The sequence below is a fragment of the Lissotriton vulgaris genome, chromosome 10 (assembly GCF_964263255.1).
Source record: "Lissotriton vulgaris chromosome 10, aLisVul1.2, whole genome shotgun sequence".
NCBI classification, from domain to species: domain Eukaryota; kingdom Metazoa; phylum Chordata; class Amphibia; order Caudata; family Salamandridae; genus Lissotriton; species Lissotriton vulgaris.
Window position 1 is genome coordinate 33,069,334 of NC_141698.1, and position 26,982 is coordinate 33,096,315.

The 26,982-nt window shown below is 43.6% G+C and overlaps 1 protein-coding gene across 2 annotated transcripts in view; it reads right to left on the reverse strand.

Moving 5' to 3' along the window:
- The window catches only part of LOC147684428 (caM kinase-like vesicle-associated protein), a 443,989-nt gene that overhangs the window by 10,967 nt on the left and 406,040 nt on the right, over positions 1-26,982 (reverse strand). For both annotated transcript variants that reach the window (XM_086940359.1, XM_086940360.1), the window contains 4 exons: positions 17,843-17,963; positions 10,313-10,388; positions 4,248-4,384; positions 350-428 (listed from right to left, as the gene is read on the reverse strand). In XM_086940359.1, coding sequence (XP_086796485.1) covers positions 350-428; positions 4,248-4,384; positions 10,313-10,388; positions 17,843-17,963 — 413 coding nt within the window. The remainder of the gene's footprint in view (positions 1-349; positions 429-4,247; positions 4,385-10,312; positions 10,389-17,842; positions 17,964-26,982) is intronic.

Here is a 26,982-nt window from a genome sequence, read left to right on the forward strand (position 1 = left end):
ATTTGCAAACTTTGACCTTCACTAGAGATTTAAAGTGTATTAACTTTGCCAAATGTTGTCCGTTGGTGACTATTTCTTCCAAAAACATTTTAGTGCAATAATGTTTTTATTTGGGACAATTTATTATTTCAACTTTACTCCATTTGCAGTTTCCAATATTTGTAAAGCACTGACAATTTTTACGTTTGTTTAAAGGAAACTTGTTATTTCATGCATCCCTAAGTTTGCAATTTTTTTCCTAACTTTTCCCTGACTATCCAGTTATTGTGGCATAAGAAGCTTGCTCTGGGGCCCTTCTCCTGTACTTTTAGTCCTTTCAAGGCAGAGCGCGTGGAGTGTCTGCACTCACCAGAGATGGCCCAGGGCTTCCTGGGCTGTGATCCGCTGATCCTGGTCAACCTCCATGAGACGGGCAACAAGTTCCTTTGCTGTGAGGCAAAAATGGAGAGAAAAACCTCAGTTATGTCTTTTCATGGAAACATTTTGTTAGAAATACGATTTTTGTGAATAAATTTGGATTGAAATACACTTTGTCTGAAAGTTTTTTTAGGAGCAAAGTTTTTTTCTGAATAGCAGCTGAATACAATTTTACTGCAACTCCGTCTGTAACCCAGCTATCAAATCTTCAACATCGTCATCCCGTGTGCTCACCAGTGCACTGCCCAGAACTTTAGGTCTCCTAAATGCCTTCTGTGAATACCAAAAGTCTTAAAGTTAGGATTTTTCTCAGTTTAGGAGTAGTAAAGTTAGGACTCCTAACTTTAGGACTCCTAAACTGGGACAAATCCTAACTTTAAGACTTTCGGTATTCACAGAAGGCATTTAGGAGTCCTAAAGTTAGAACTCCTAACCACTAAAAGCATGCCTCAACGCAGCGGCAAGACTCATCACTGGATCGAGGAAATTCGACCCTATCTCTCCGCACCTGAAAGCATTAAATTGGCTACCCTATGAAGCCAGAATTCAGCTAAAATTAGCTTGTATCACCCATAAAGCGATCCACTACAACACACCAAAATACCTAGCCGGGAAAATTGAATTATCAGGAGGAAGCAGACCAGCAAGGAGTGCCAAGGAGCTGCTGTTGAGACCATCCATTTTCCGGAAGAAAAAAACTTATGACCGAGCGTTCTCTGGAGCAGCCTCCAGAATCTGGAATTCACTCCCTCCAAACATTAGAAAAATTCAAAATACAGCAACATTTAAGAGGGAAGTGAAGAACCTCCTGATGGGTAGATTCCTGACATAGGGAAGATTGCGGATCACGAATCGAATCTATAGATGCCTCAATACGGAACATCTAAGTATGTAGAAGGGAAATTCTCAACGTGAATAGAGATATCAGCTGAACGATGACTCAGGACTGGCGATACACCTTGTGACCAAGCTGTATCCTTATTATCTACCTCATGCTAATGTGAATATATATAAATACTCTCATCGTTAAAGCCATATAATCTTCTACCTCATTTAGGTGTTTTAAAATGTTTTTATCATATATGTTACTCTTTGAATTTGACCTCTTAATGTAAAGCGCTCTGATACCTACGGGTCTTGTTCGCGCTATACAAAACTCTATAATAAATCAATAAATAAATTAAGACAGACTTAAGACAAAATCCTAACTTCTGTGAATACCATAAGTAGTAAGTTTAGGAATCTGTCTTAAGTTAGTTCTGTGATACGGCCCCAACACCCACATGCATCATTGCACCCGTTTGCGACTCCTAAATTGCGAAATTAGGGAATCACAATTTAGAAATAGCGAACGGCAATGCATGAATAATTCGCAAATATTTTTGCTATTTCTTAATTTTCCTTAATTGCGATTCACATTTTGCGAATCGCAATTAAGGAAAACCTTCCCATTGATTCTCATGGGCCAAAAGGCCCATAGGAATCAATGGGAAGGCATTAACATTTTGCGATTTACATTTTGCGAATCGCACTTTGTTAATGCATTTCAAGGGTGCTGAGGGGGTCCGAAGGACCCCCCCCCCTGCACCCTTGAAATTTTTTTGTAAGTGCAAGTTTCACACACACATGTCCAAAGGGCATGTGTGTGTGTAACATGACACTTTCAAAAATGCATTTTTGTGCATTTTTGTAAGATTTCGCAAATTAACACGAGGTTCACCCTCGTGTTAATTTGCTCCCTCCATTTCTGAATTCACATTTTTTAAAACATTCATGCATTGCATTTAAGGAATCGCAAAAATGCGATTCCTTAAATGCAATCGCATTTTTAGAAATCACAAAAAATTGCGATTTCTACACAATTGTTTAATGCATCCCAAAAAGTGATTTTGGAATCGCAAACGGCCGAATTTTGCAATTCGCACTGTTTGCGACTCCGAAATCGCTTAATGCATGTGGGTGCAAGTGTCTTCTGTGAATACCAAAATGAGTAACTGCCTTCTGTGAATACCAAAATGGTAGTAAGTTTAGGATTTTGCCTTAAGTTAGTTCTGTGAATCGGACCCATAGTCCAGCAAATTAGCTAGGTTAGAGTACAGTGAGTCTGTTGATGGCACGGTTCCAGTGCAGAAATAAAGATCATAGCAGTACCGATTGGGGAAGTGTTGAAATTTCTGTAGCAAAAACAGGACAAAGAGCCACAAAAAATAACGGGGCATGTGTATAAGAAAGTGGCGGAACACGGGTTGGCTCCAAAATTGCTAACACTGCGCTTATCTCTTTAGAAACGCAGAGATGCACCGTATTTACAATAAGTAAAAGTGACGTTCCTGTGGTGATAGGGGCTTGTAAATATGCCCCAACATCTTTTATACAATAGAAAATGCAATTTTAGTCACTTTCTTATGCTTTTATTTTATAATCACTGATAAGGAAAGCGGTAGTGTGACAACTGGTTTTGACCTTGCTTCACTTCAGAAGAGTGAAGACAAACAAAGCAAATTGCCAAGTAGGTTATTGTGAGAATTGGCATTCAAAACCAAAGTCCAATTTTTAACAGCAATCTCTTCTAACATTAATGTTTTCACCCTCTCGTTTACATTGGGATTATTATGCAAATGTTTTTCAATCAAAAGTATTCAACCAGGCTGCACTGCCTGCAAATACTTCTGGAATATTCTCAGTTAATCCCCATCAAGATGCAAAGAGCAGGAAAGGCATTCGTCGGTGGTTGTTTCAGAGCTCCCAGACAGCCCACAGGATTTAGGACAAGGTTAAAGTAGTATTATTACTCCAGCCCTCCCATATTGGAGATCAAAGTCTTGAAAGTGGGAGTGGATCTTGGTAGAGCTGGTTGTGTAAAGGCAGTTCTATAAGAGATTGCGCCAATCTTTATGTTGGAGCCTTTTTTTGTGGGTGCATTGTATGTCTTCACATGCCACCATATCAGCCTGGGTGTGAGTGAGTCACATTGGTTGCAGGAATGCAACACATTGCTAGAAGTGACAAACATCCAGGCAAATGTATGTGCTATCATGAAACAACCATATGAAATTAAACAAGGTAGATAATTGGGGTGGGTGATAAATTCTACTCCTCCAGCGAAGTTCACTTAGTTTTGCCCACTCCGCTTATGCTTGTAATGCGGAGACCCAGCACAACTCCACCAACCGTCGCAAGGTGGAGTTATTTCTTGCGCACGGCGCACCAATGGTAAGTCGGCGAGTGAGGATTGGCGTCCCCTAGCAAGATTTTCTCAATGCAGGCAGTCGTGACCATTAGTGGTGAGAAAATTACCGCTTGAGTAGAAAATCTGTGCAAGCGGCAGCAAAGCAGCAGCGCCCTTTGGCACGCTGCGAGGTGCCGTTCATGCTGATTTTTCAGTACAGAACAAGCTTCTGGTGCTAAAAATCAGCATAAGCAGTGCGACGTGCCGATTCCACCCACTTGTGAAACTCCAAGAAATATCATTGAGTATTTATGGAACTCAGCGGAATTCTGCGGAGTGAAACTCCGTGAGTGCCGCACTCCCCTAGTGGATATGTGGGTCAGACACTTTGCCACACTGAGGACTGAATGATATTGTAGCGCCTTCACAGTGCATGACTCAGAAAAGAAAGCTTTTCTCTGCAAACTGGTTTTGGTCTTCATTGATGAATGTGTGTGAGGATATAGTAACATAATTTTCCTTCTGTCTTTGGAGATGGATACCCATGGAAAGGAGCACAGAGCACTACTAGGATTAAAGTTTCATAAAAAACAAAATGCCAGTAAAAAAAAAAAGCAAAACACTAAAAGTGGTTATCTGAAAGGTTTGCAGGTAGACTCACCTGCTGGAGTGATCTCGTCCCAGTACGGAGAGTCAAACTCATAATCCCCCGCCAAAATCTTCCGGAAAATGTTCCTGTTGTGACTCTCACTGCTTTCCTCCTCATTCTCATCATAGAAGGGTGGGTTCCCTGACAGCCTGGAGGAGAGAAGGAAAGTGAAGCAGAAAAGGTATGTTCAGTAAAGTCTCTTCATTAAGGAGAGGGAATCAGGGAGACACATCTCTATCTCCTCCCCTCATTCACTCGCCCATGGCTTGAAGTCCAAAAACTGTTTCTCTGCACCTTGCAGGTGTATTCTTTGCTGCTCAGTTATCATTAGATAGGATGATTGAGCAGAAGGGATTGAGGGCCAGATATTTCTAAAGGTGAGTCTCAAAAAGGGGTCGCAAACTGCGAACCGACTTTTTGCAACCAGTCTTTAATTTTTTAATGTGACCTATGTATTAAATGGAACCATCCCAAAATGTCCAGAAGCAAGCAGGATGTAGATTGACTGGCCTAACGGATATTACTTGGGCAGGGCGCTATTTGTACCCCCCCCACGTGATTGACTACAAATACAGGCATGGAGGCCTGCAAGGAACAGCAGATCACTATCCTTGTTCTTGATCTCCCAAATGGAATTTTTTTCAAAGCAGCCTGTGTTCCTTAAAGAAAAGACCTTCACTTTGAGAATCAGCCATCATCTCCCTTAACGCCTTAACTGTGGCGGCAATTCCGCCGTGGTGCGGGCGTTCTAAAGAGTGGGCGGGGCTGTGACAGCCGTTGGCTGTTCGCAGCACCAGGGAGGGTGTGCTCCCGTCAGCCAGTGGCCAACGGGAGCTCAGAACGGGTTAACCAATGGTTTTCTACAGAAATTGCAGTCGCAAATCATTCATGTATAATTGTGACTTCGAATTAAGTGGGGACGCCCCTTTCACATCTCCTCCTACTTGGAATTTGGAGTGGATCATACAACCAATTATAGTTTTCTGACTCACAAAATGGGTTTAGTACATATAAGAAAAGGATGTACGCGTTACAACGCGTACTTTTTCAACACGTGCCGTTACTACGCAACTTTTATAACGCAAGTCGTTACAACGACTTGCGTTGGGGGGTGCTGGATAGTAAATATTTTAATTTACTATTCCAACTCCAGTCCCCGTGGATAGTAGGGAAGGAGTTGGATAGTAAATTAAACTATTTACTATCCTGGAGCGCCCCCCAGCGCAAGTCATTGTAACGACTTGCGTTGTAAAAGTTGCGTGGTAACAGTACCGCGTTGTAAAACCTTCGTTGTAAAGGTTGTTCCCCATAAGAAAAGCCTCCTTACTGTCACAAAACCCTGTGATTTTCAGAAAGGCGCGGTTTGCAACCGCAAAAGGACCCTTGTACATCTGGCCCTACATTAGTACAGTGTGATAAAGTCTTGCAGTCAAACATACCTAAGGCCATAGTAAAACTGGTTCTACACACACCAGAAAAACCGGACCAAAAATGCAGACATACAGATACAGCAGCAAACCACACATGAAAATACAGTTACAAATACTGAGAAACAAATAAGCACATATTTAGGATATTCGATGACATATACATTTATCATGTACCCATCATCATGCAGCCAGCACAGATGGTAGTCCCATTCATACGCAGGACCACACATAAATCACTCCCATGCCTAATAGCCATACACACTTGAACACAACCCACCAAAGGCATGCATTCACAGCCTCCCCACCACACAGCCAACATACTGAGACACAAAATAAACACTGAAACTCATGCAGAGACCTACAACCTATCCAAGGAGAAGCCTGTGCAGGATTAACCCATAAAAACTGGGTCTGCTGACTGGGTCCCCATTCCATGGAGAATGTCTCTTAATAGCCAGACCTGAGTGCGGAAATATTGTCTGAAGACATGAATTCTGGCCAGATGGTATCCGCGCACCTAAATCCGGCTGACTCGTAATCAGCGCATGATGATTGCTAACAGCATGATTTTCACAACTTTTAATAAAGGGTTTGAGTTTTTTTCTTGGTAACCACCTCATCCATGCACCACTTTCTCTTTGGTTCACATGGGGCGTAATTCAAATGGGGATGTTATGTCGAGATCCAATTGTATACCTTCAAGGTGACCAAATGTCTGTAGAAGATCACACATCAGGATGTGAATATATTCTAGTAACAAAGGAAAGATTCCCAATGCATTGTAGCTCTTCTTCAAGGTGGCTAATAGAAAAACAGGGAACTGATATTTTTGGGCTAAAAAACTGAACAGCAAGTTGGGGGACTGGGTATCTGTATCATGCAAAGGCAGAAGGGGCTGCAGTATTGTTCAATTCCTGCATTGTCTGCAGTTACAAATATACAACCTATTTAGGTGAAAAGTAGACAAAGATAGAAAATTCAGATTTAAAGGGAGCAGGATTTGTTGGGGTTGAAAAAGGTAAGTGGAGTTGGAGAAATGGATGACAGACAACAAATGGAGAGCGGTCACAATTTTGTCCTTTTTCATTAAGTGATGCTTCTGAAGAGGAGGGGCAGGTCCACATTTTCTAGTTGATTTTCATCTCCTGTTTAGGCGCCATTGCAGTCCATTGACTGCCGCTTCTGTGCACTGCTCGCAGCAACCTTCTTACTATACGGTCTTCACCCTTGTGGGCATCTGTTGGTCATTGTTTGTTTTTGAGTCACTTGCAAGAACAAGCTACTTCTTCAGTGACCAAGGGAGATACATTGGACTGCAGATATTGCACTGCTGGCTCTTCCTCCTGAAGAAGGCCCTCCCAGCTCAGGGCTGAAACGTGTCTCTGTTTCCTGGCTCTTTTGTGAAGGCCTCCTGTCAGATAAAGCATATATGTGCTACCAAGTCAGTTTACTTCCTTTTCCTTCATAGTCTGTTGACTTCTAGATTGTTGAGTCCGGATTTCAAACACCCTTTTTTCCATTTTGTTACCTGGATAACACAGGAGGTGCACCCAGTATTCAAATGGATTTTTTCAGCTTAATATTACCTCAGTCTCAGTACTTCAGCCCATGCTATTACTTTGATTGCTAGTACTTCGAGCACTTTGAAAAACATCAAGGTGATGGATGAACTGCTTGAAATCATCTGAGACCCTGGTCATTTTTCTGGACCATATTGACCTCCATATTTTTGGGAACATTGCATCACTACAGGGTGGTACCAAACATATGCAAATCAGGCCTGGCTCCTCCCCAAAAGGTACAATTCCTTCTACCTATTAAGAGCCTCCTTTAGAGTTTGGAGGGAGCTAGAAATCTTCCAATTTCTGGATAAAGTTCTAAAAATCAAACAGAATCCTCCTGTTGACTTGCCTCCACCATAGGTATATTGTTGAGGCGGAAGTTCGGCTGGTGGATTCTACCTCTTATTCAATGTTTTCTTCAGAAAGTGGAGCATTTTCAGTTCTTTTAAACTGTAAATGAGGCCATAAAACGCCATCCACAAGTAGTCGCTTCATCCAATCATCAGGGTTGAAAAAGGGCTAAAGCACCGTCTCTTGCGACTGCCGCACAAAGGATGGCTTTAATCATTCATAGCTCGCAAACATTGTTTAGTTATGTTCATTTTGGTATTTTTGTTTCTCATTAGATATGTATTTCATTAGCATGTTTGTCCTAATGCTTATGCTCCCAAAAATGCATCAATTATCCTTGTCACATACTCAAAAACTGAAATGTGTTAACCATCATGCACATACGACTCCATGTATCGCCACTGTTCTATCTAAAGGATTTCTGTTTGAATTGAATATATATATATATATATATATATATATATATGCGCATAGTGGCGTAGAGAAACTTTGAGGTATCCCTTTTCAACCAATTGTCTGGTCACCTTTTGCTTCTGGCTATCACATGAAACATGGGCATGGGGCAATGGGTCAGCTCTCGTCACCTATTGGCTCCCGTACGCTGTGACCAGCAGCACTTTGGCTGAGCACATGGTCACTTCAACCTAAACAGAAGTGCACTTCAAAGGCAGGGCAGGTGGGCAAATAATGTATTTTACCAATTCTTTTTTCTTTCCAAACTGTATCTTTTTTTCGTTTTAGTAGTCCTTCTTTATTTAAGACGTGTCTTCAGGTTCGATGAATTCAAGACCAGTTGCACATTTTTGTGCCAATAAGAATCATATTTTCCTGTGATGTGTATTAAAACAAAAACATTGTTTCTATACCTAAGCACATCTGCCTCATAGAAAACTAGGAAAGTATATTCAGTGGCTTATTTTTCCAATTTACATTTTTTATTGTACGCATGTGGCTGTTTAGTTGCCAGTGTGTTTTCCTTTTTTTGTGGTCTATTATTGCATTGAAAAATAAAAAAGTTACAACTTCACCAATTTGCCAAGGATTGTTGTAATTTGGCCTTCTTGTGGTCTTAGTTTAGGAGCATGTGGTGTTCTTTGATGAAGGAAATTCCCTAACACAAGCGAAGAGGACTGGTTACCACCATTCACACCCTATGAAGATGTCCAGAAAGAGCATCTTCCAGACGTGGGCCTTCCGTTGTCTCAGTTTTTTCAAGTTTCAGCTTTTTTTCTCTGCCATGCTGAAATTGGCTGGGGTTTCTTAAGTCTTTTCATTGCTTTCAAACTTCATTAGCTCAAATCCTTCAGTGCCTGTCCATCAATGAATGTGTCCAATACATAATAGGCTACTCTTAAGAACATATGGAGAAAACATTTGGAAATGGACAACCCAGTTTAATCTCTCTCAGCTGTATTTTGTACTTTTCAGTACAATCCATTTATATAGATTTTAAATTCATTTATTTTAGTGATAGACACATTTTACTGTTATGTTGTGTTGTTCTGTTGGTTGTTCATTGATGTTTAAAAAAAAAACAAATACATTTTATGAGTCAAAAAAGAAATAAAGGCACATATAGGGGTGGGTGTCTGGCCAGCTTTATGAACTGATGTTACCATTTTTAACCCGTTAACCGCGGTGGTAATTCCGCCGCGGTGCGGGCGTTTCCATGCGCTGGCGGGGCCGCGTCGGCCATTGGCCGACGGCAGCACTGGGGAGGTAGTGCTGCCGTCGGCCAAAGGGTTAAAGAACTACTTTAAGCAACATAGTTTTCAAAAACGTTTGGGTAGGCAAATTTGTAGGCAGCTCAAATTATTCATCAAGATGATATTTACATCTAAATGTAGCCTAGTTACTTGATTTTTAAAATGGTAGCATTTTTAGGTGGAATGCAGTATGGAGAGACACTTTTAGATTAGCCTTACAAATACCAGCTAGAAAAAAAACTAGTTATTTGATTGTAGCATATGTTTATGTGCTGGAACCAAATTCACCAAAAGTGAAGTAAATTTGTATAATATTCACAGCTCAGACGCTGCATCACAAGTTTAAAGAATTATAGATTGTAAAAATAAAAATGAAATTTGAATGAGCAACAACATTTTTACTGCTACCTAACTTTCAGGAAAATCTTGTTTTTCTTTCATGTATGTGGCTGAGATGTAATTTGGTTGCATGGCCTGCATTGAGACAGAATCTAGACCAAATAAATGAGGAACAATGTCTAACACATTTCATTATATATCTTTGCGGGTCTGTTCTGTGATGGCCTGTCTAATGATCTAGGCTCAGCATTTTTGCGCTGCATTCCAGCTGGAGACCGGCAGAAGTAAACAGGTTTGCAATAGGAGTGCTTTTGATGCAGAGCAATCGATTATCATACCTCAACCTTTTCCAATATCCTCAGATGCAGGAAGTGTTTTTCACACTGAGAAACCCTCAATTGGACCCTGGGCTGTACTTATAGAACACACACTTCGCCACTGCCATATATTTTCCTGTCCCTACAGAGCCCAACCTCACACAAGAGAGCACTGCAATAAAAATCATAAAAACAAAATTAAAGTACAGCATACCAAATCAATAAACACTCAAACATACTCACACACACACAAACACACATGCACACACACACGCACACTCACACATACACATACACATACACACACACACACACACACATAAACACACACACACAGATGTTCTTTAGGTTGCTCCCATTTTTAATACTCACAGGATGAACATTATCACTCCAACTGCCCAGCAGTCAACAGGACGACCGTATCTGTGACGTGCCACCACCTCTGGAGCTATTCGGCCAACAGAAGAGGAAAGTAAACATAAATGATGGAGCGAAAAAACATAAGAGAGATAGAGACATAGAAAGGTAGAAAAGAAGATAGAGACAATGGCACAGTAAGGAAAAAGGAGAGGATCAATTGAGAGGGGGTAATTAAAAAAAAGAGAGAGAAGAGTAGAGAGAAGAACAGAAAGATAGGTAGTAGGTCATAAAATCATGACGGGGGTGTGAGTGAACAAACATGGAGGGAGTAACCAAAACAGAAGAATGGAGGGAGAAACAAAGGTTGTTGGGGAAAGAGAGGGGAAGTAATTAGGTTAAAATGAGTTCAGCACCAAAACGAAGCATAAACCATTGAAATATAAAAAGAGAAACCTACCAGCTATAGAAACTTGTTCAGCAGTCCTAAACTGCATCCTAATAAGACGTACGACAAAAGTACTGCTGTATGGATTTGACAAAAGGAGCCAGACCTGCATGCAGTTGGTAGAATAGCGAATACAAGGGCCAACTATGCACCCATGGCCGTGCCTTCTATCCTTCAATGCCACGTCTGTCTATTCCATAAGAACTGATGACAGGTCAGATCCTACCAGCGGAAGAATGGACACCTCGCTGTAAGTCTTCGCAGGCATTAGAATAGTGCTGAGGGCTGCACGGGTTACTGACAGGATGAGGCCAGAAGGCCAGGCTACATGGACATGGTGTAATTGTCACCATGGTGTAATTGTCACTACGGAGTTCATACCTCGTAAGTTGGTAACCATGTTGTGATATGGTGAAGTTTCCACCATACTGGTGGACATAAAGTCTGATGTAATTTATCTGAAATCAGACCAACAGTAATGCAATAATTCAGTCAGCCACTCACACTCAAACATGTGTATATGCATATTCAAGACACAGGAAGATGAAAAAGATACAGAGATAAACAGATACAGAAAGTACAGAATAGAACTCAAGACTGAGGGAATTGCAAGCACCTTTATGATGCATTTAATAACTGCCCACTAGGTCTTGCGTGTGGCCTTGTCAGCTCACATGCACCCCAGCAAACCCTCCTATGCACAGAGACACAGCCACGGACAGAACACACAACTGCAAAGGTTTCAACACAGAGACACACACAGCGCACAAACTCACCCACATGGAGTGGATATAATAATAATCTCACCACTAATATCTACCGTTGTAATCCTTTCATGTGGTCCTGTGACTCTGCTGCGATCCTGTCTCCCATACATATGTTGCTCCTCTCACACATGTCATCCGGGTTTAAGAATGAGGCCTTTGTTGTTCGCCTTGGCCGGTGGGTGGCAGCAACCAATGAGAGGCTCATTATGGACCAAGGGGTTCCCAGACACCTCCACCCCTTCTGTGCTCTCCACTCTGGGACTCTGGGATAGAAGTGCCATATTTACCCTCCTCACTTTATCCCAAGAAAGTGGGCGAGTGTCAGTTCAGGTTCAAGAGTTTAGTGAGAAAAATGTTTCATTGAGTTCCTTGGATTTTGAAAACAGGGAAAACTGTGTCCCCTTTGAAACATCATATTCATGTGACCACTTCAATGTCCCCTTTCCATCTCCTTGCCCAGCCTCTGTGGGCCAAGCATGACTTCACTGTGTGGTACAGCATTGGCAGAGGCTCAAAGCTCCAGCCCTTCCCTGAGGTCAATCTAGTGTCCGGTAGCAATCTGCCCTGGGCAGAGAATGGGTGAGGTACCTAAGCATCTGCTGTGTGAGCACAAACTCTCTATAACCTTCACAAAAGACTGCAGGGCTCCCCTGCCAGAGCCTACAGTTTAACCTTATCCAATGTTTTCCAGAGAGTACAGGCGAAAGCAGCATCACTGGACCAGAAAGGACAGTCGCCCTCTGAATCCTAGATCCAGACTCTGGTCTGAGTGGCAGAGATTCAGAGACACCTATCCTCTGCCACGTGCATTCCTAATTCAGGCCCAGAGTGAGCCACAGCTGCAGGGCACTGGGGTGCTGAAGAGATCTATGCCTCATCTCTATCAGCAAGAGGGCCTGAGAGAGTCACCGTCTTACCTGCAGAAACCTGGTACAATTTATACACACTAGAAGCTGAAGCAGAGAGCATCATAAACTGCCCCTAAGAGAAGCAGTGTCAGTCTTTGCCACATCAGAGAATGCACACCCACTGCCTTCTTCAACAGTAGTAGTCACACGAAGGGCTCAGCCAGTGCTCTGGGTAAGGCTGCTTCTGCCTTCAAAACAGGAGTGGTGGATTTAGTTTCTATGGACATGAAGACCAGCTTCACTCGGAGGCCATGTTGCTGGCGCTTACTTTGTTTATGATCAACTCCAATCACTTGAACCCCTTCGCTGCTGATGACGAGCTCAGCTCGTCATCAGCCACAGTGGTCGTGTGCGGATGACGAGCTGAGCTCGTCATCTAACGCGGCTTTTTGAAAAAAGCGGCACAGCGGAAAAATAACCGTCGCAGCGATGCGGTTAAGACAGGACCACTGTGCAGGGGACCAGAGATGAGCATCTCCGACTGGACAGAAAGGATCAGATTACCAAAAGCAACTCACGTGCCTTCAGAGCAATGAGCCTTTCCTCCCAAAAATAGGCTTGTTGATCTGTACAAAGCACTACATGACTCCAGTAGGAACTGGAGAAGGGACAGGAACACCCTGGGATGCCATGGGCCTGAAGTGACTTTTCCTTGTGCGCTTCGAGCTCCAAAGGGAACAGGGGTGTAGTACTTACACTAAGATCAAGTCCTGAAAGGTGTGACTTTGAGGGCAAGAGTAGAGGTGATAGATGGGGGCGTGCTTGTTTGTAGGAGGAAGCCTCACACTTTGCATGCCCGGGAATCGGCCTTATTCTTTCCCTTCTGTCCCCACTACTATATCTATCATCTTCGACATCTGTTCATTCTTTCATAGGTCCTGGGTTCCAGTACATTTTATTCCCTGCTGCCTCTTTTAAGAACTTTTCGAGAAGAGGTCAGGAACAAGGGAACAGTTTAGTTCCAGAGCGGTGACATACAACTTGGTGGTACATGCCCTGGTATAGTCTTGTTTAGGACTGTAGTCCTGGTAATATTGATGTTTTAAGCACTGATTGCATTGAAGTAGTTTCAATATATCTAATTGGTTATTTTAAAAGTAGAGGTACGTGGTTCTCTTAGCCTAAAAATTTTGTATGAGCATGGGTAATCATAAAACTCCGCAGTAACTCTGAAAAATCTAAGAGAGAAGATCAGCTCAAGACGTACGCCATTGGAAGGTTTTGAGGCTGCGACCTCCCCGGTGAAAAGCGGGGCACGTTTTGGACAATCCACAATCATAAGCCCATTAGAGTACATTCTGACTCGTATATGGCTAATAGGGAAAAACCCTGATGATAGGTGCAAGCCTTATGAAGTTACCAGAAGCTGTGGATGAAAAGTTATACACTGTATATTTAGTAATAAACAGACTTGAAAGATCATGAGGTGGTGTTAACTGAGTTAATGGGGAACTGAAGCAACATGAGGGAGGGAGGACCCTCAAGAGCCGATGACGTGTAGGAGCCTGAATGGAAGTCGTTCATGCTAGACAGTGTGGCTGATGTAAGACCTCCGCCACTCAGGTGCAAGAAGTTTTGCCATGTGATGGCTCCAAGGCGTGGTTGCTTCGACTCTGAGTCGCTTCCATTGCAATGACAGGAGGGCAGAGGGAGTGGGTTCAGAGTTATTGATTCCCAAATATCTCTGTGGCCTGGTTGAACGGACAAGTGGGCACTGGAGGCCCATGCCTGTACCCGCGTTTAAGGAGCTTAAAAGCCCATTCAGAGAAAGGCCGGCATGCATCGCATGGGTGTCCTTCCTTGGCGTTGATGCTCCCTGACATACTGGAAGACCAGTCACTCCAAATGCAGCCTCCGTTGCACCGCTTGTAGAAATGTCAACACCGGCGCAATACGGGCTCTATGGCGGAGTGAGTGGAGGGGTCATTTACCCATCCACCATCCTCAGACATCATCCCTGGATGCAAAGAAAAGCAGGTGGAACATCTCTTTGATTTGTGCCCTCCTCTCTACACCTTCCTCTGAATGATGCTCTTAACCCCTTGAAAGCTTATGACGAGCTGAGCTCGTCATGAGCTACGGCGCTCCGGTGCTCATGACGAGCTCAGCTCGTCATGAGCCGTGGAATGCTCGCATGCGGGGATAATTCCCCTGCTGTGCTGAGCGTTCCAAGGAAATGGGTGTGGCCGTGACAAGCTCAGCTCGTCATGAGCCGTGGAATGCTCGCATGCGGGGATAATTCCCCTGCTGTGCTGAGCGTTCCAAGGGAACGGGTGTGGCCGTGACGAGCTGAGCTCGTCATGAGCATGTGAGCGCTGTGTGTGACCCCCTCCCCCACAGCACAGCGGGGAATATCCCCCGCAGCGAAGGGGTTAATGTTATGGGATCCTGACCCTCTGTTTAGTCCTTCCCTAGTTCCAGCGGTCTGCGGGGAGGGGGGGGGGGTCACTCAAGGATAAGCAAGGATGAGAACCAGACCACTCTACTAGACTTAGACACTGATTATGCGCTCAGAAGTAAACTGAATAAAAGAAACTGATCTTAGTAATAAAAGAACACCCTTAAGCATATATTATGAGTCAGCAAGTAAAATAATTTTCAATAAAGTAGCTGCAGCGACGCGCGCCCCAAGAGAATTGCTTCTTGAGAAGAATCCCAAATTATAATTCAAGAACATAGTTTGAGGGAAATCAAGATAAATATTTTACCATCCCTTGCTCTGCTAGCTGCTATTTCCTTTGTTCTGGCATCTGTGTATTTGATGATTTGTGTTTTCAATTTAATACCGATTCACCAAAGGCCAAATTAGCCGACGTGTGCTAAGTTAAATAAATAAATAAATAAAAATCTTGGGAGGGGAAAGACTTTGAAACCTAGAAACCACTAGGAAGTTGATGGAGAGGGTGATGAACTGGACCCCATGGACGTGCTTCCAGTGAAGATTGTAATCTTAGTTCAGTTGAAGACATCACCGGTGGCAGGGATGAGGAACTGCTCAAAACCCCCAGAGTCCTTCACGAGGAGCTTAATTTATTCTTATAAATACGACTCAGCCAAATGTACCATTGTTTACCAATAATTTTCCTTGGCCAAAAGTCTACCTGTAAAGGTAAGAATGCTCCCCACCTTTAACAAACTTAGTGCAGGATGATGGTAAATTCCATTTACCGATTTTAAAATACCTAATTTTACCGATTCGGTATTTCGGCTATCTCCAGACTTCAGTGGAAAGCCTTATATGTGGTCATCAGCCAACAAGGGGGCAAGGGGGCAGGCTACTGGGAGAAATTAAGAAGTCTCTTGTCCCCAAATCCTGCAACCCCATTTCTCTGGTCGAGCGGACTTGTCATCGTGATCTTTCAACATCATGTGAGCCCAGTGTGTATGGAGAAGTAATATAGGCATTTACATCGCATGCGTTTACAACGCATGCGATTAGAACACGGTTGTTACAATGACTGCAATGTTACATCGCTGTACCAATACAACGCAAGCTGTTACAATGATGTGCTCTAGGGTGCACGCTGGGCTTAGGAATAGTATAAATTACTATTCCAACTCCAGTGTGCGCAACAGCAGCGAAGGTGTTTGAATAGTAAATGATACTATTCCTTAGTTTAGAGCGCCCGCTTTTGCAAGTCGTTGTAACGACTTGGGTTGTAATGGTACTGCGATGTAACAATGCGGTCGTTGTAACGACTGCATTGTAATCGCATGCATTGTAACGTATGCGTTTTGATGGCTGTTTCCCATGGAGAAGGGCTGACAGTCACACACCCACACAAACAAACATACATCCACCCCTAGACACACGGGCACAGGCATGAAGGCAGAAAGAGGCACCGTTAGCTTCTTCACCATTCCTCTCAAGTAGGAGAGATCTCTGACATTCAGAAGAGCAAAGGACAAGTCTTGCACTAAAAAACACACAAGATGATGGACGGAATGTTGCACAATGGCAAAACATTGCACTGCACCAGGCTGAGCAAGTGGAATAAGAGAACCATGAGGTTCTCTGTAAAAGAGACTTAGACCAAAGCCTCTTTGTGAAGAGGAAGGGTGGCACAATGTAATAAGCAATGTGCAGGAGACTATAAAAAAGCGTGAAGGGACTGATATAGGCGTGGGTGGAGTCTGAAGTTGCCTGCCAGACCAGTGGACAGCTCTTAATATTCTCAGGAGCACAGTCACTGCGGTTCCTGTCAATGTTGTGAACGTTTGAGGAATGGCTCCATCAAACATGATATCCACCTGCAAATTCTAACAAATATTTTTAATTTTTCAATAAAATATTCCCGAAGTGGGAGTTTGTTTTTGCACAATGTCAAACTAATGACTCACACACCTTGAGTGATTTCACCCATGGTGTGGGCTGTCAATTTTATTCTACTGTCTATGAATGCCAGGATTTACCTGGCTGTGATGGATAACAAAAAATAAAAAAAACAATCTCGGTTGGAAGGCTCGCCTCGGACAGGCCTTTACTTTGTTGGACCGTCAGAGGAGTATGTCAGTGACAGAGATGCAGTAGGCGGTGTCGTTGACATGCTTAATGTCTGGTGAAGAGGGTACTCTGTCCCCATTGCAACAGAGGATCCTCACCTCTGCCAATCTCCAAATCAGCCCATAAGAATTTCCCCAAATCACCCAACTCAAAAGAAAAGCACAAATATACCAAAAACTAAAATTAGAAGAAAAACACGCAGGATTCTTAGAGCACGCCCATCCCCTGCATTAACATTGTGCCCCAGACAATAAACGAATGGGGCGCATCTAGTGATGGTCTTGGGGAACAGGACGAGGCTATGCTAGGACCACTTCAGAAAACATCTAGAATGACAAGAAGATGGTCTTTCCCCCTTTGGAGGTCATCCACCAAACCGCTAGAGGGTAAGGGGTCATCGGCAACGCCCGCGCTGGCGCGGCTGCAGTGCACTCACAATATTACAAGTGTTCCACCATGTTGGTGGATTTTTATCCTGAAGCAGCCTTAACCTCCTTGAGGGAAACCAATTAAGAGAAAAAACACAGTTCCACCAGGTCTACCCTCAGTACAGACCACTTGATCTTTTATTTTGATTTCAGAAGACGAAACCCCAATTCAGGATTTGCTATTGGACAATAAATGATAAAGCCCTTCACTCAACATGAGTTTTTGTTCCGCACATGGGAGTATTTTTTCGTGACCGGACTACCATAGCTCACATGGCAGCCCTGGACAGGAAGGAAGTGGGCAGACATCCTGCCCTTAATAGGGCAGGGCGTGCGACACCGTGTGGGCCTGTTGAACATATCTTGTTCCCCAATAGGGGGCGACATTCCATTGCAAGAATAGAATAGTATAAGGTTTACTAACATCATTGAGTTGTTCTTGGTCCTTCCTTAACCCCTAAATGATACCCCGAAAGTGAAGACCACGTACCCAGGTACTCGGGCGTCCCGCATGGTTCTGTGATCTCCCCGCTCTCGAAGCGCGACAGGTAGAAATCCCGCAAGACCACCTTGGAGTGGCTGTTCTGGTTGTAGTACATTAGGTTTTCTAGCTGAAAAGAATAAATAGCAAAATATTAGATTTGTATTTTTTATGAAACATCTATCAAGAAGACAGTTAATATATCACAAAAATAATTCTGCCTACTATATACACGTCAGACACAAGGAGATGATGGACGGAGCGCTGGAACTTTTCAGACACTCATCCCGTCACAGATCTATATACACGTCAGAGTTAGGGGGGTGCACGTTTGGGAAGTGTTTTTTAGTAACCTTTGCTAAAGTCCATGAAAAACTTCATGAATGTTTTAAGGTATTGCTTTGCCCTTCCATTGAAAAACTTGAATTTTATACAGAATGTTTTCAATAATTTATGTGGCACATATTGTTAGTGGTTCCACATAAGATATACTACACAGATATCCCTTGGGCATCATTTAGATCTTGGCAGGGTGGACTACCCACAATATTTAGAGATCCCCCACCTGACTTTTGGGGATCTCTCTGCTTGCAGCAGAAACACCACTGTGGCAGCTCAGCTGAAGGCACTGAACTATGCCGACTGGGCACCACTTCTTGTCGCACTCGTTCAGCAAAATGCTTTGCTTTCCTATTTCTTGAAAAGAAAAACGAAAAAATGGCCCTGCTACCAGGGGCGGTCTTAGGCATGTGCAAACTGTGCACCTGCACAGGGCCACCAAACCTCAGGGGCCACCACGCCAATATATATCCTTAATATATTAATCCTCTGAGGATGGACACATATTTGTGTGGCGGCCCCTGGAAGGGATTTGGCGGCCTCCGGCTCTGTTCCACTTCCAAACACCCTGACCCCCCCCCTCTTCACTGGCCTCCGCGCTTCACCCCGCCCGAACCCCCTCTTCCGGGGCCCCCTACCTACGCTCCCTGCCCAGGGCCGCCATGAGCCTAGAGCCGCCCCTGCTGCTACTCAGGGAGCCTTCACCTTGTGTGTGAGGTCTATTCAATGCTTTCACTGCCCAGGACCGCCAGGCCTCGCATGACTGAAGGGGAAGCGAGTGACGCTCCATGAGAATCTGCTGAATACCATGAATGGGCTGAGATAGGCACGTTGTGCTGTGATTTAGCACCAGGAGATCATTCTGTGCTGAAAAATCAGTGTGAATGGCACAATGTGGTGCGCCAGATGGCCCAGCTTCTCAATTTGGTTTTGCTGCCACTCGAGTAGATTTTTTACTCGAGCAGCAGCTTTGGTTGTGACCGCTTGCATTCACCCCCATTGGAGAATCTTGCTGGGTGCCCATCTAGCAACTAAAAACCGCACAAGGGGATGCTAAATCTCGCTTACACTTGCCAAATTAGTATTAGTGAGCTAGGTGCAATAAAAACCTTCACACCCGGTGGTTGGTCGAATTTGGCCTGAACTCCACTTTATAAGCTTAAAGTGGAGTGGCACAAATTCCACCAATTCTGCCGGCAAAGCGGAATGTATCGCCCACCCCTAATCCTGAATGGAGTAGGATGGAGCGGTGCCATAAATAGGCTGTGCTCTCCTTGGCCAACCCCTGAGGCACTTAGGAGCCTATCTACAAAGGAAAATTTACATTTATGAATTTAATCACATGTAAATATCATCCTGCATTTAGATTTAAATCTACAGTTTTGTGCTTTTTACAAATTCTAAGTGTAGAGCTGTATCTAAGTGCAGGAGCGGCCGGTTCAGGTAAGAGCCGTGGGGCGGTGGAACCGGGTTGTTTGACAGACGACCACGAGGACAATTTAAATAAATAATACATTTCCCCTTGTTGTTGTCTGTCAAAATACACAACCCCCCCCCCCCCCCACACCACTTTTTCCTGCACGGGCCACTGCTGTCTAAGAGTAGACTTGCCAGTCTCCATTCCCCCATTTCCAGGGGGTAGAGACATATAAATCTGAATTTCAGATAGGCTCACCATCTCTGGTAGCTCTTGGCACAACTAGAGCCAGGACACCGTCAGCTGCACTCCAAGAGCCTGATTCACAAAGGTAAATGTAACAAAAGTGAAGAGAAGACGGTTGACTATAATGTTCTGCACCTCATGCCAGTTCCAAAATCAGACAGTCCCTCGCCAACAGCCCTGGCAACAACCCTCATATGGTGCCACTGTGCGCCAGATCCTTCAAGATTACGTTGTTTTGGGCGTGCGTCGGGAAAAAGAAGTCGAGTAGGTCACCAGATATGATTCTTAAATTCTTTTATTCTTTTATTTCATATGCATAGGTTAAAAGTTCCTTACAGTCCAACCAACGCGTTTCGTTCTCTTACCGAGAACTTCATCAGGGCTTTAAAGTATGTAGAATCTCCAGAATTTCCTTACTAGCTGCCTTCTGTGCAGGGAGAATTGTGGAGCAGGGTTCAGACGTGTCCCAAGAAACTCTCTATAAGGGACCTATAGGCAACGTCTGGTATGTTGAATATTTATAAGTCGAACATCCACGGTAGAATATCAAATTGTTGCCAGAAAAATGTCTTTTATATGAAAAAATAACTTAAATCTGTGCGCCAACGGAGGATAATAAGCCTTCTTGAGTTATATAATGAATAAAACAATGATCCTCAGTGCCTCAACCAGACCTCGTCATGGTTGAATCAGGTTCAACAGATAAAAACACTGTTAATCAGTACTCCTTGTTTTGTAAGTGCATGTATCACAGGGAACGTTCCCATAAGGCAGTGTAATGCCTATGAAATGATTCAATTCTCCTGCTGTGCTGGGCGTTCTAAGAAACGGGCATGGGCACAGCGCCACCATAATGCATGACGAGCCGAGCTCATCATGAGCACAGCGGTGCTGCGCGCGCCCCACCCCCCAGCACAGCAGGGGAATTAGCCCTGCAGGGGTGGGGTTTAGGCTAATTTCCACCTCGAAGTCAAGCTTCACGCGGACAAAGAAGAGGATGAAAGTGCTGCCCAGTCCAACATCTGCGGACTTTGATTGGTGCTGGATCTGGGGGTGGGGGTGGGGCGGCAGGTGCTGCAGCAACCCCGCCCCCCAAGTAACCTGCAAAGGTATAGCTGGAAAATGGATAACAAGATGTAGTCTATTTTTTCTTTCTGCATTTGAAAAACAGTCAAAGGTTGAATGTTATTAAGCACTTAACAGCTGCTTGTTACAAATTATGTTTAAATTGCTTAGCATATAGATCTATGTTTACATTTGTCTTACAGAGAAGCGCTGGCGTTTTCGAAGAACTGACACATTGTATTGTGATGTTCATTATCCAGCAGCATATCTGGATTCAAGGAACAAATATATATTTCTTGTGCTATTTATCTGTTGTATAATTCATACTGTGCCATCACTAGAGAGCCTGCAGTGCTTTATAATAATATATTGCATTGGATGGCAATTTAATACCTGTTTCTTGAGTGAAACCCATGTTAGGGTTCAAGAAGAGGCAGCAAATTGGATATGTTTTCACAGAATGCTCACCCTCACAACTGTCAAATTAAGTGGTAGCTTCCTTTGTACTGTTCACAGGTTTTAAACTAAATTACCACTGATGGCCGCAGAAATCAGACATACTGTCTTTGAGGCATTAGGAATGACAGGAGTAGATTATATACGTAGAGGCTGAGAACATGTTGGGGTACACTAATATATTGAGTGATGAACATGAGGCTAAATATGCTACTGTAAACGCAAACACGATCCAAAGGCATTGGATTGCTTTACATGAGCAAGAGTTACATTACAAAAGGTTGAATCGATGACGTTATTCCGCAGCCTTTTTCCCCCCAGGGAATCACAATGCGGTTGTCACAATGACTGCGTTGTGATTCCGCATACCATTACTCCGCAAGTCAGAACAACGACTTACGGAGGAGAGGCGCTGGATGTTGGAATAGTATAATTTACTATTCCAACTCCAGTCTGTGCGGACACTAGGGAAGGTGTTGGATTTTAAATCCAACACCTTCCCCCCCTCCGCAAGTCATTGTTCCGACTTGCGGAATAATGGTATGCGGAATCACAACGCGGTCATTGTAACAACTGCGTTGTGATTCCCTGGGTTGAAAAAGTTCCGGGGTAAACGTTGTTTACCCAAAAGGTTACATTCCATTTTTATTCTTTAGACACAGGGAGTTTACGTGATGTGCCCAGAATCGCAGGATGTTGATGAGCCAATGCAGAGACTCGAACCTGGTCCCCCAGTTCCAAAGTTGGCACCTCTGATAGTAACCCCCATATCCTTTCTCCATGTATGCATCACTGAAGCCTAAACAGCTTGCGGAGGTGATGCCCCATTCTCCATGCTATAGAAGCTAAAGGTTTGGTTTATTCACTTCACTCACTAATTCAGGAAACAGGTATGGTTCAACATTCTTATTGTTTCCATTAGCTGTCTTCATGGCCAGCCCACCCACCCACTCTGAAATGTGTTCCAGGTGCACTGTAGACTTCCTTTGCTAATCAGTGATATAGTGCTTGTGCTCCCCTTTATAACATGGTTGAATTGGCACACTCCTAATTGACATGTTTCACTTACATATAAGGCCCTATTATATGGTACAGAGTATACCCAGGGCATGAAAGTTAAATGTCACTAGTGGACCGAAGCATCCATCGTGCCATTCACTACAGTGACACTACAATGACAGTGTAAAACACGTCTTCAGGCCTACCATTTTAGCCCGACTGTAGGAGTCTAAAAACTGCAATTTTACCTTTCAAAATAATTACTTTTAATAGTTCAAAATCCGCTTTTTAAACATTAAAATGTCACCCCTATGTGGGCCTTGTTGCCCACAAAGCAGGGTGCATGGTACTTAAAAGTATGGTAACTTGTCCTTCAGTGATTAGCACCCAAAAGCTAGGGTTCACTATGGCAGCCTAGGTCTTCTATGCAGAAAACCAGAGCACAGATTACTATTTTAATACTATAGCTCAGGAATGGAACTATCTAGAAAAATAATTACACAACTATTTGTAATACTTATTAAAAATCTGATTCAATAGTGAAGTATACCACCCAATTAAGAATCCAGTTCAATGGTGAAGTTGGATTTTTATAACAAATCTTAACTTTCTCAAAAGTTTCCCTTTTCCTACCAAAAGTTCCTGGAGGCTACTATGCATTTGCTCTGAAACTGTCTATCAGCTAGTGATTAGAATTTGAATAGGTGTGACTGAGGTGTAAAATTCCTCCCAGAAGCTACACAATAAGTCACTGTGATTGACATGGTCGGTCTGAACGGGCAGAGCTGACTCTTCTGAATCGCATAGATTTTACAGAGTGAGGGCTGTGAGCATCCTTTTTGACATTACAGCACCAAATCCTGGTTGACATGTCTGCTGGAATTTACATACAAACACTTGGGGTGCAATTCGAAGGATTAAAGCAGGGAGCTAAGGCAGTTCTCGTATATCCACTGTCTGGTTGCTGGAAAACCCTGCTTTTGTCCTATGAGACTTCTGTCTCTGGGTTTTTATCAAACTTTGGACACTCTTCAAAGGAAGAAAACAGGGTGCCAAGACAATTCTTTTGTATACACTTTCTGGTTGCTGAAAAACCCTGCATTTATCCTGCCTGACTTCTGTCTCTTGGTTTAACGGGGGTACAATGACTGCTGGAAACTGGATTTTAGTGTTAGATGTGGGAGTACATTAGGATTACCATAGTACACTCAATACAGACACCCCAGCCCAAGTGTAGTCTGGCCGAAGACTTATGTCAACTTGAAAATGCCCAAAGTTGGTAAGGTTGGCTCTGGGAACTTGTACCCCATTAGGTAGTGCATGCCTAAGAGTCATTCCCACCCACTAGCTCATGCCTGGCATACATGTGGCATTTCCAGTCAAAGTGGAATCCACTCAGAGTGATAGTGATCCCTAGAGTGATGGGGAACACACAGTGTTGTTTAAATGCCCCTCACACACCAACAGGCCCCTTGGTGTCATGCTTCATCATCGGGGCCTTCGCACCCCTCTACGGGATGCGGCGTGCTACGACTCGCGAATACGCAGGAGCACTTGAAGTGAACTATGTGTGGGGGTGTGTGTTAGTTACAAAAGTGTGAGTGAGGTGAGGTGAACAAAAGAGTGAATGGTTAAAAAATACCTGGCACGTGGGAGGAAAAAATACTTTATTTAAATCCCCGGCTGGTATTATTAAAACAAAAGTGCAGGGCGTGGTTTAAATAGATACATATTAGGGTATCCAGACCACTGTATCAAGATGTCAACATGTTTCGGAGGTCACAGCCCCCTTCTTCAGGACAAGGGTTAATGCACTTACCCTCCCCTTACTCACATGTAAAATGTAAAAGTGTTATAAATTTTTTTTTTACCACAATGTGTAATGTTCCTAACAATGTTTTTATGTTAGACTTCATCGGAGCCGCGTTGAGGGAAGGCAGGCGATTAGCTGTTGCAGTAACCGTTATTTCTGATTAGAAAGGAAGGATTCCCCAATATACGCTTAGGCTCATGAAGTCCTGTAGTTGGGAACTTTAAGTTCTTACGCCAATTGGGCGCAACAACATTCACTAACATAAAAACATTGTTAGGAACATTACACATTGTGGTAAAAAAAAATTTTATAACACTTTTACATTTTACATGTGAGTAAGGGGAGGGTAAGTGCATTAACCCTTGTCCTGAAGAAGGGGGCTGTGACCTCCGAAACATGTTGACATCTTGATACAGTGGTCTGGATACCCTAATATGTATCTATTTAAACCACGCCCTGCAATTTTGTTTTAATAATACCAGCCGGGGATTTAAATAAAGTATTTTTTCCTCCCACGTGCCAGGTATTTTTTAACCATTCACTCTTTTGTTCACCTCACCTCACTCACACTTTTGTAACTAACACACACCCCCACACATAGTTCACTTCAAGTGCTCCTGCGTATTCGCGAGTCGTAGCACGCCGCATCCCGTAGAGGGGTGCGAAGGCCCCGATGATGAAGCATGACACCAAGGGGCCTGTTGGTGTGTGAGGGGCATTTAAACAACACTGTGTGTTCCCCATCACTCTAGGGATCACTATCACTCTGAGTGGATTCCACTTTGTTTAGTCATATGACCCGGGAGACTGAATCCACTGACTCTCTCTCTCCCCCTCTTGGTAAAATTTGCATTTCCAGTCACCCAGTTCAGAGCACTACTGGACTTGGGGAAGAACAGAAGGGGACTGGATCTGCTGTCTGTGGCTTTGAAAGGAGGCCTGAAGGACTGGACCTGTTACCTCTTGTATCCAGAACAAAGAAGTGGACCCCAAAGGTCATAAGGCAGACTGCTTGTTCCAATTTCAGGGATAGAACAAGCAACAAGAGGCCTTTCCTGCAACTGCCCAGCTGACCAGTTACAAGTGGACCTGTACTGGGCACTGCTGTTGGTCTCATCCTCACTGTCTGGAAGTCTCTAAGTGCCTCAGGGAAGTTTTAGAAGTGTAGACTTGTGATAGATTAGAGCTTAAAGAACTAATATCTAACCCTGGGCAAAGCACTACGCTACCCTAGCGTAGTTTGCGAAGTTTGCGCTACTTCGCACTACGCAAACCGCACGTAGCACAGTGCAAACATGCGTAGCGTAGTGCAGCGGTCATTTTTTGCTTGCTCACGGTCCTCAATGTCAAGTTGGCGACCGCAAGCAAGCAAAATGACATCCCGGCAAAACTTTTTCCTCGTTCGCGATTAGCAACATCAAGTTGCCGATCGCGAGCGTGGAAAATAAACCTCCCGGCGAGATTGTCAACGCGGGGAGGTCAGGTTTCTCATTGTGAGTAGTCGCGTATGCTCGCGACCACTCGCGATGAGAAACTACCAGTCCGCGTTGAGAAAAAATCCACTCTAGCGGCAGAAAACTACAGCTCGCACTGTGCAACATGCCGTTTTCAATGATTGCACAGTGCCGGATGCTTGTCCACACTGTGCAATCATTGAAAACGGCATCTTGCACAGTGCGAACAGGGTACTACGCAGTTCGCGAAGTGTAGCTCGTGTAGTGCGAAGTGCACTTCGAGTAGCTACGCGTAGTGCTACTTTGCGAACCATGCCCAGGGTTACTAATATCAAAAGGTACATTCTTTGATTAGAACTCACCTTGTTGGTGTCTCCGACCTGTGCTCCATCATGGTCAGCTTCAAATCATGCCTTGGTCCTGGCATCTTGCTTAATAAATTTTACTCTGTTTTTCTAAATCGGTTTGGGATTTTTATTGTTTTGCATTTCGATTTTCCTACTTCTTTAGTACTGCACAAATACTTTACACTTTGCTCGAAGTTAAGCCTATCTGCTGTGTACCAGGGTGTTGAGCTCAGGTTAGTTTAGTGACTTTGATGGTTCAGCCTGACAAGGGTTAGCATTATTACTCAAGGTAGGCAGTCACCCTCCCTCAACCCAATTTCTTACAATACTTTCATTAAAAATGGAAAAACTGGGATTAGATGAGAAACCTTATAGTTCTTAGGCTAAAACGTACACACAGGGCAACATCCCGTGGCTGAGTGGCGCTCTCTGCTAACCCAAGGGAAGTGCCGAGTGGAGGTACTGTCAAGGGTTCTTTAACAGCACGATTTCTACGTTATTTCATTCTTTGAAGTTAGAAAGAGTAGTTTCTGCTTAGTCCATTTGCATTTTGAGGTTTAGGAATGTCTCTATAAACATATTGTTTATTCTTCTTTTTTCCCTTCAATCCTTGTTTGCTTGGTGCATGAAAAAGCGAGGTTCATGCTTTTCCAATATTTTATATTTTCTTTGCAGAATATAAAAACGAGAAAGCATACTTCTAAACTGTGATTATGGGGCATGTGTCCGTAGCTTTTTGAGCTCACAGACATGCAGAATTTGGCCATTTGCAACCACAAAAAAAGCTTTTTTTATGTACACACACTATTTTGCAATTCGGTAACCTATTACCAAATTGCGAAATATGTTTGAGATTTGATATTAGGAAGGGGATTGTTTAGGGTGTCCCTTCCTAATAGCGACTCGCAGTGGTATGTAACAAATGTTTAGTGACCGAAACGTGTTTGCAAAGCATTTGCTTTTTACCACAAAATTCAATTTTACTATGGAATAGTAAATAATACTATTCCTAG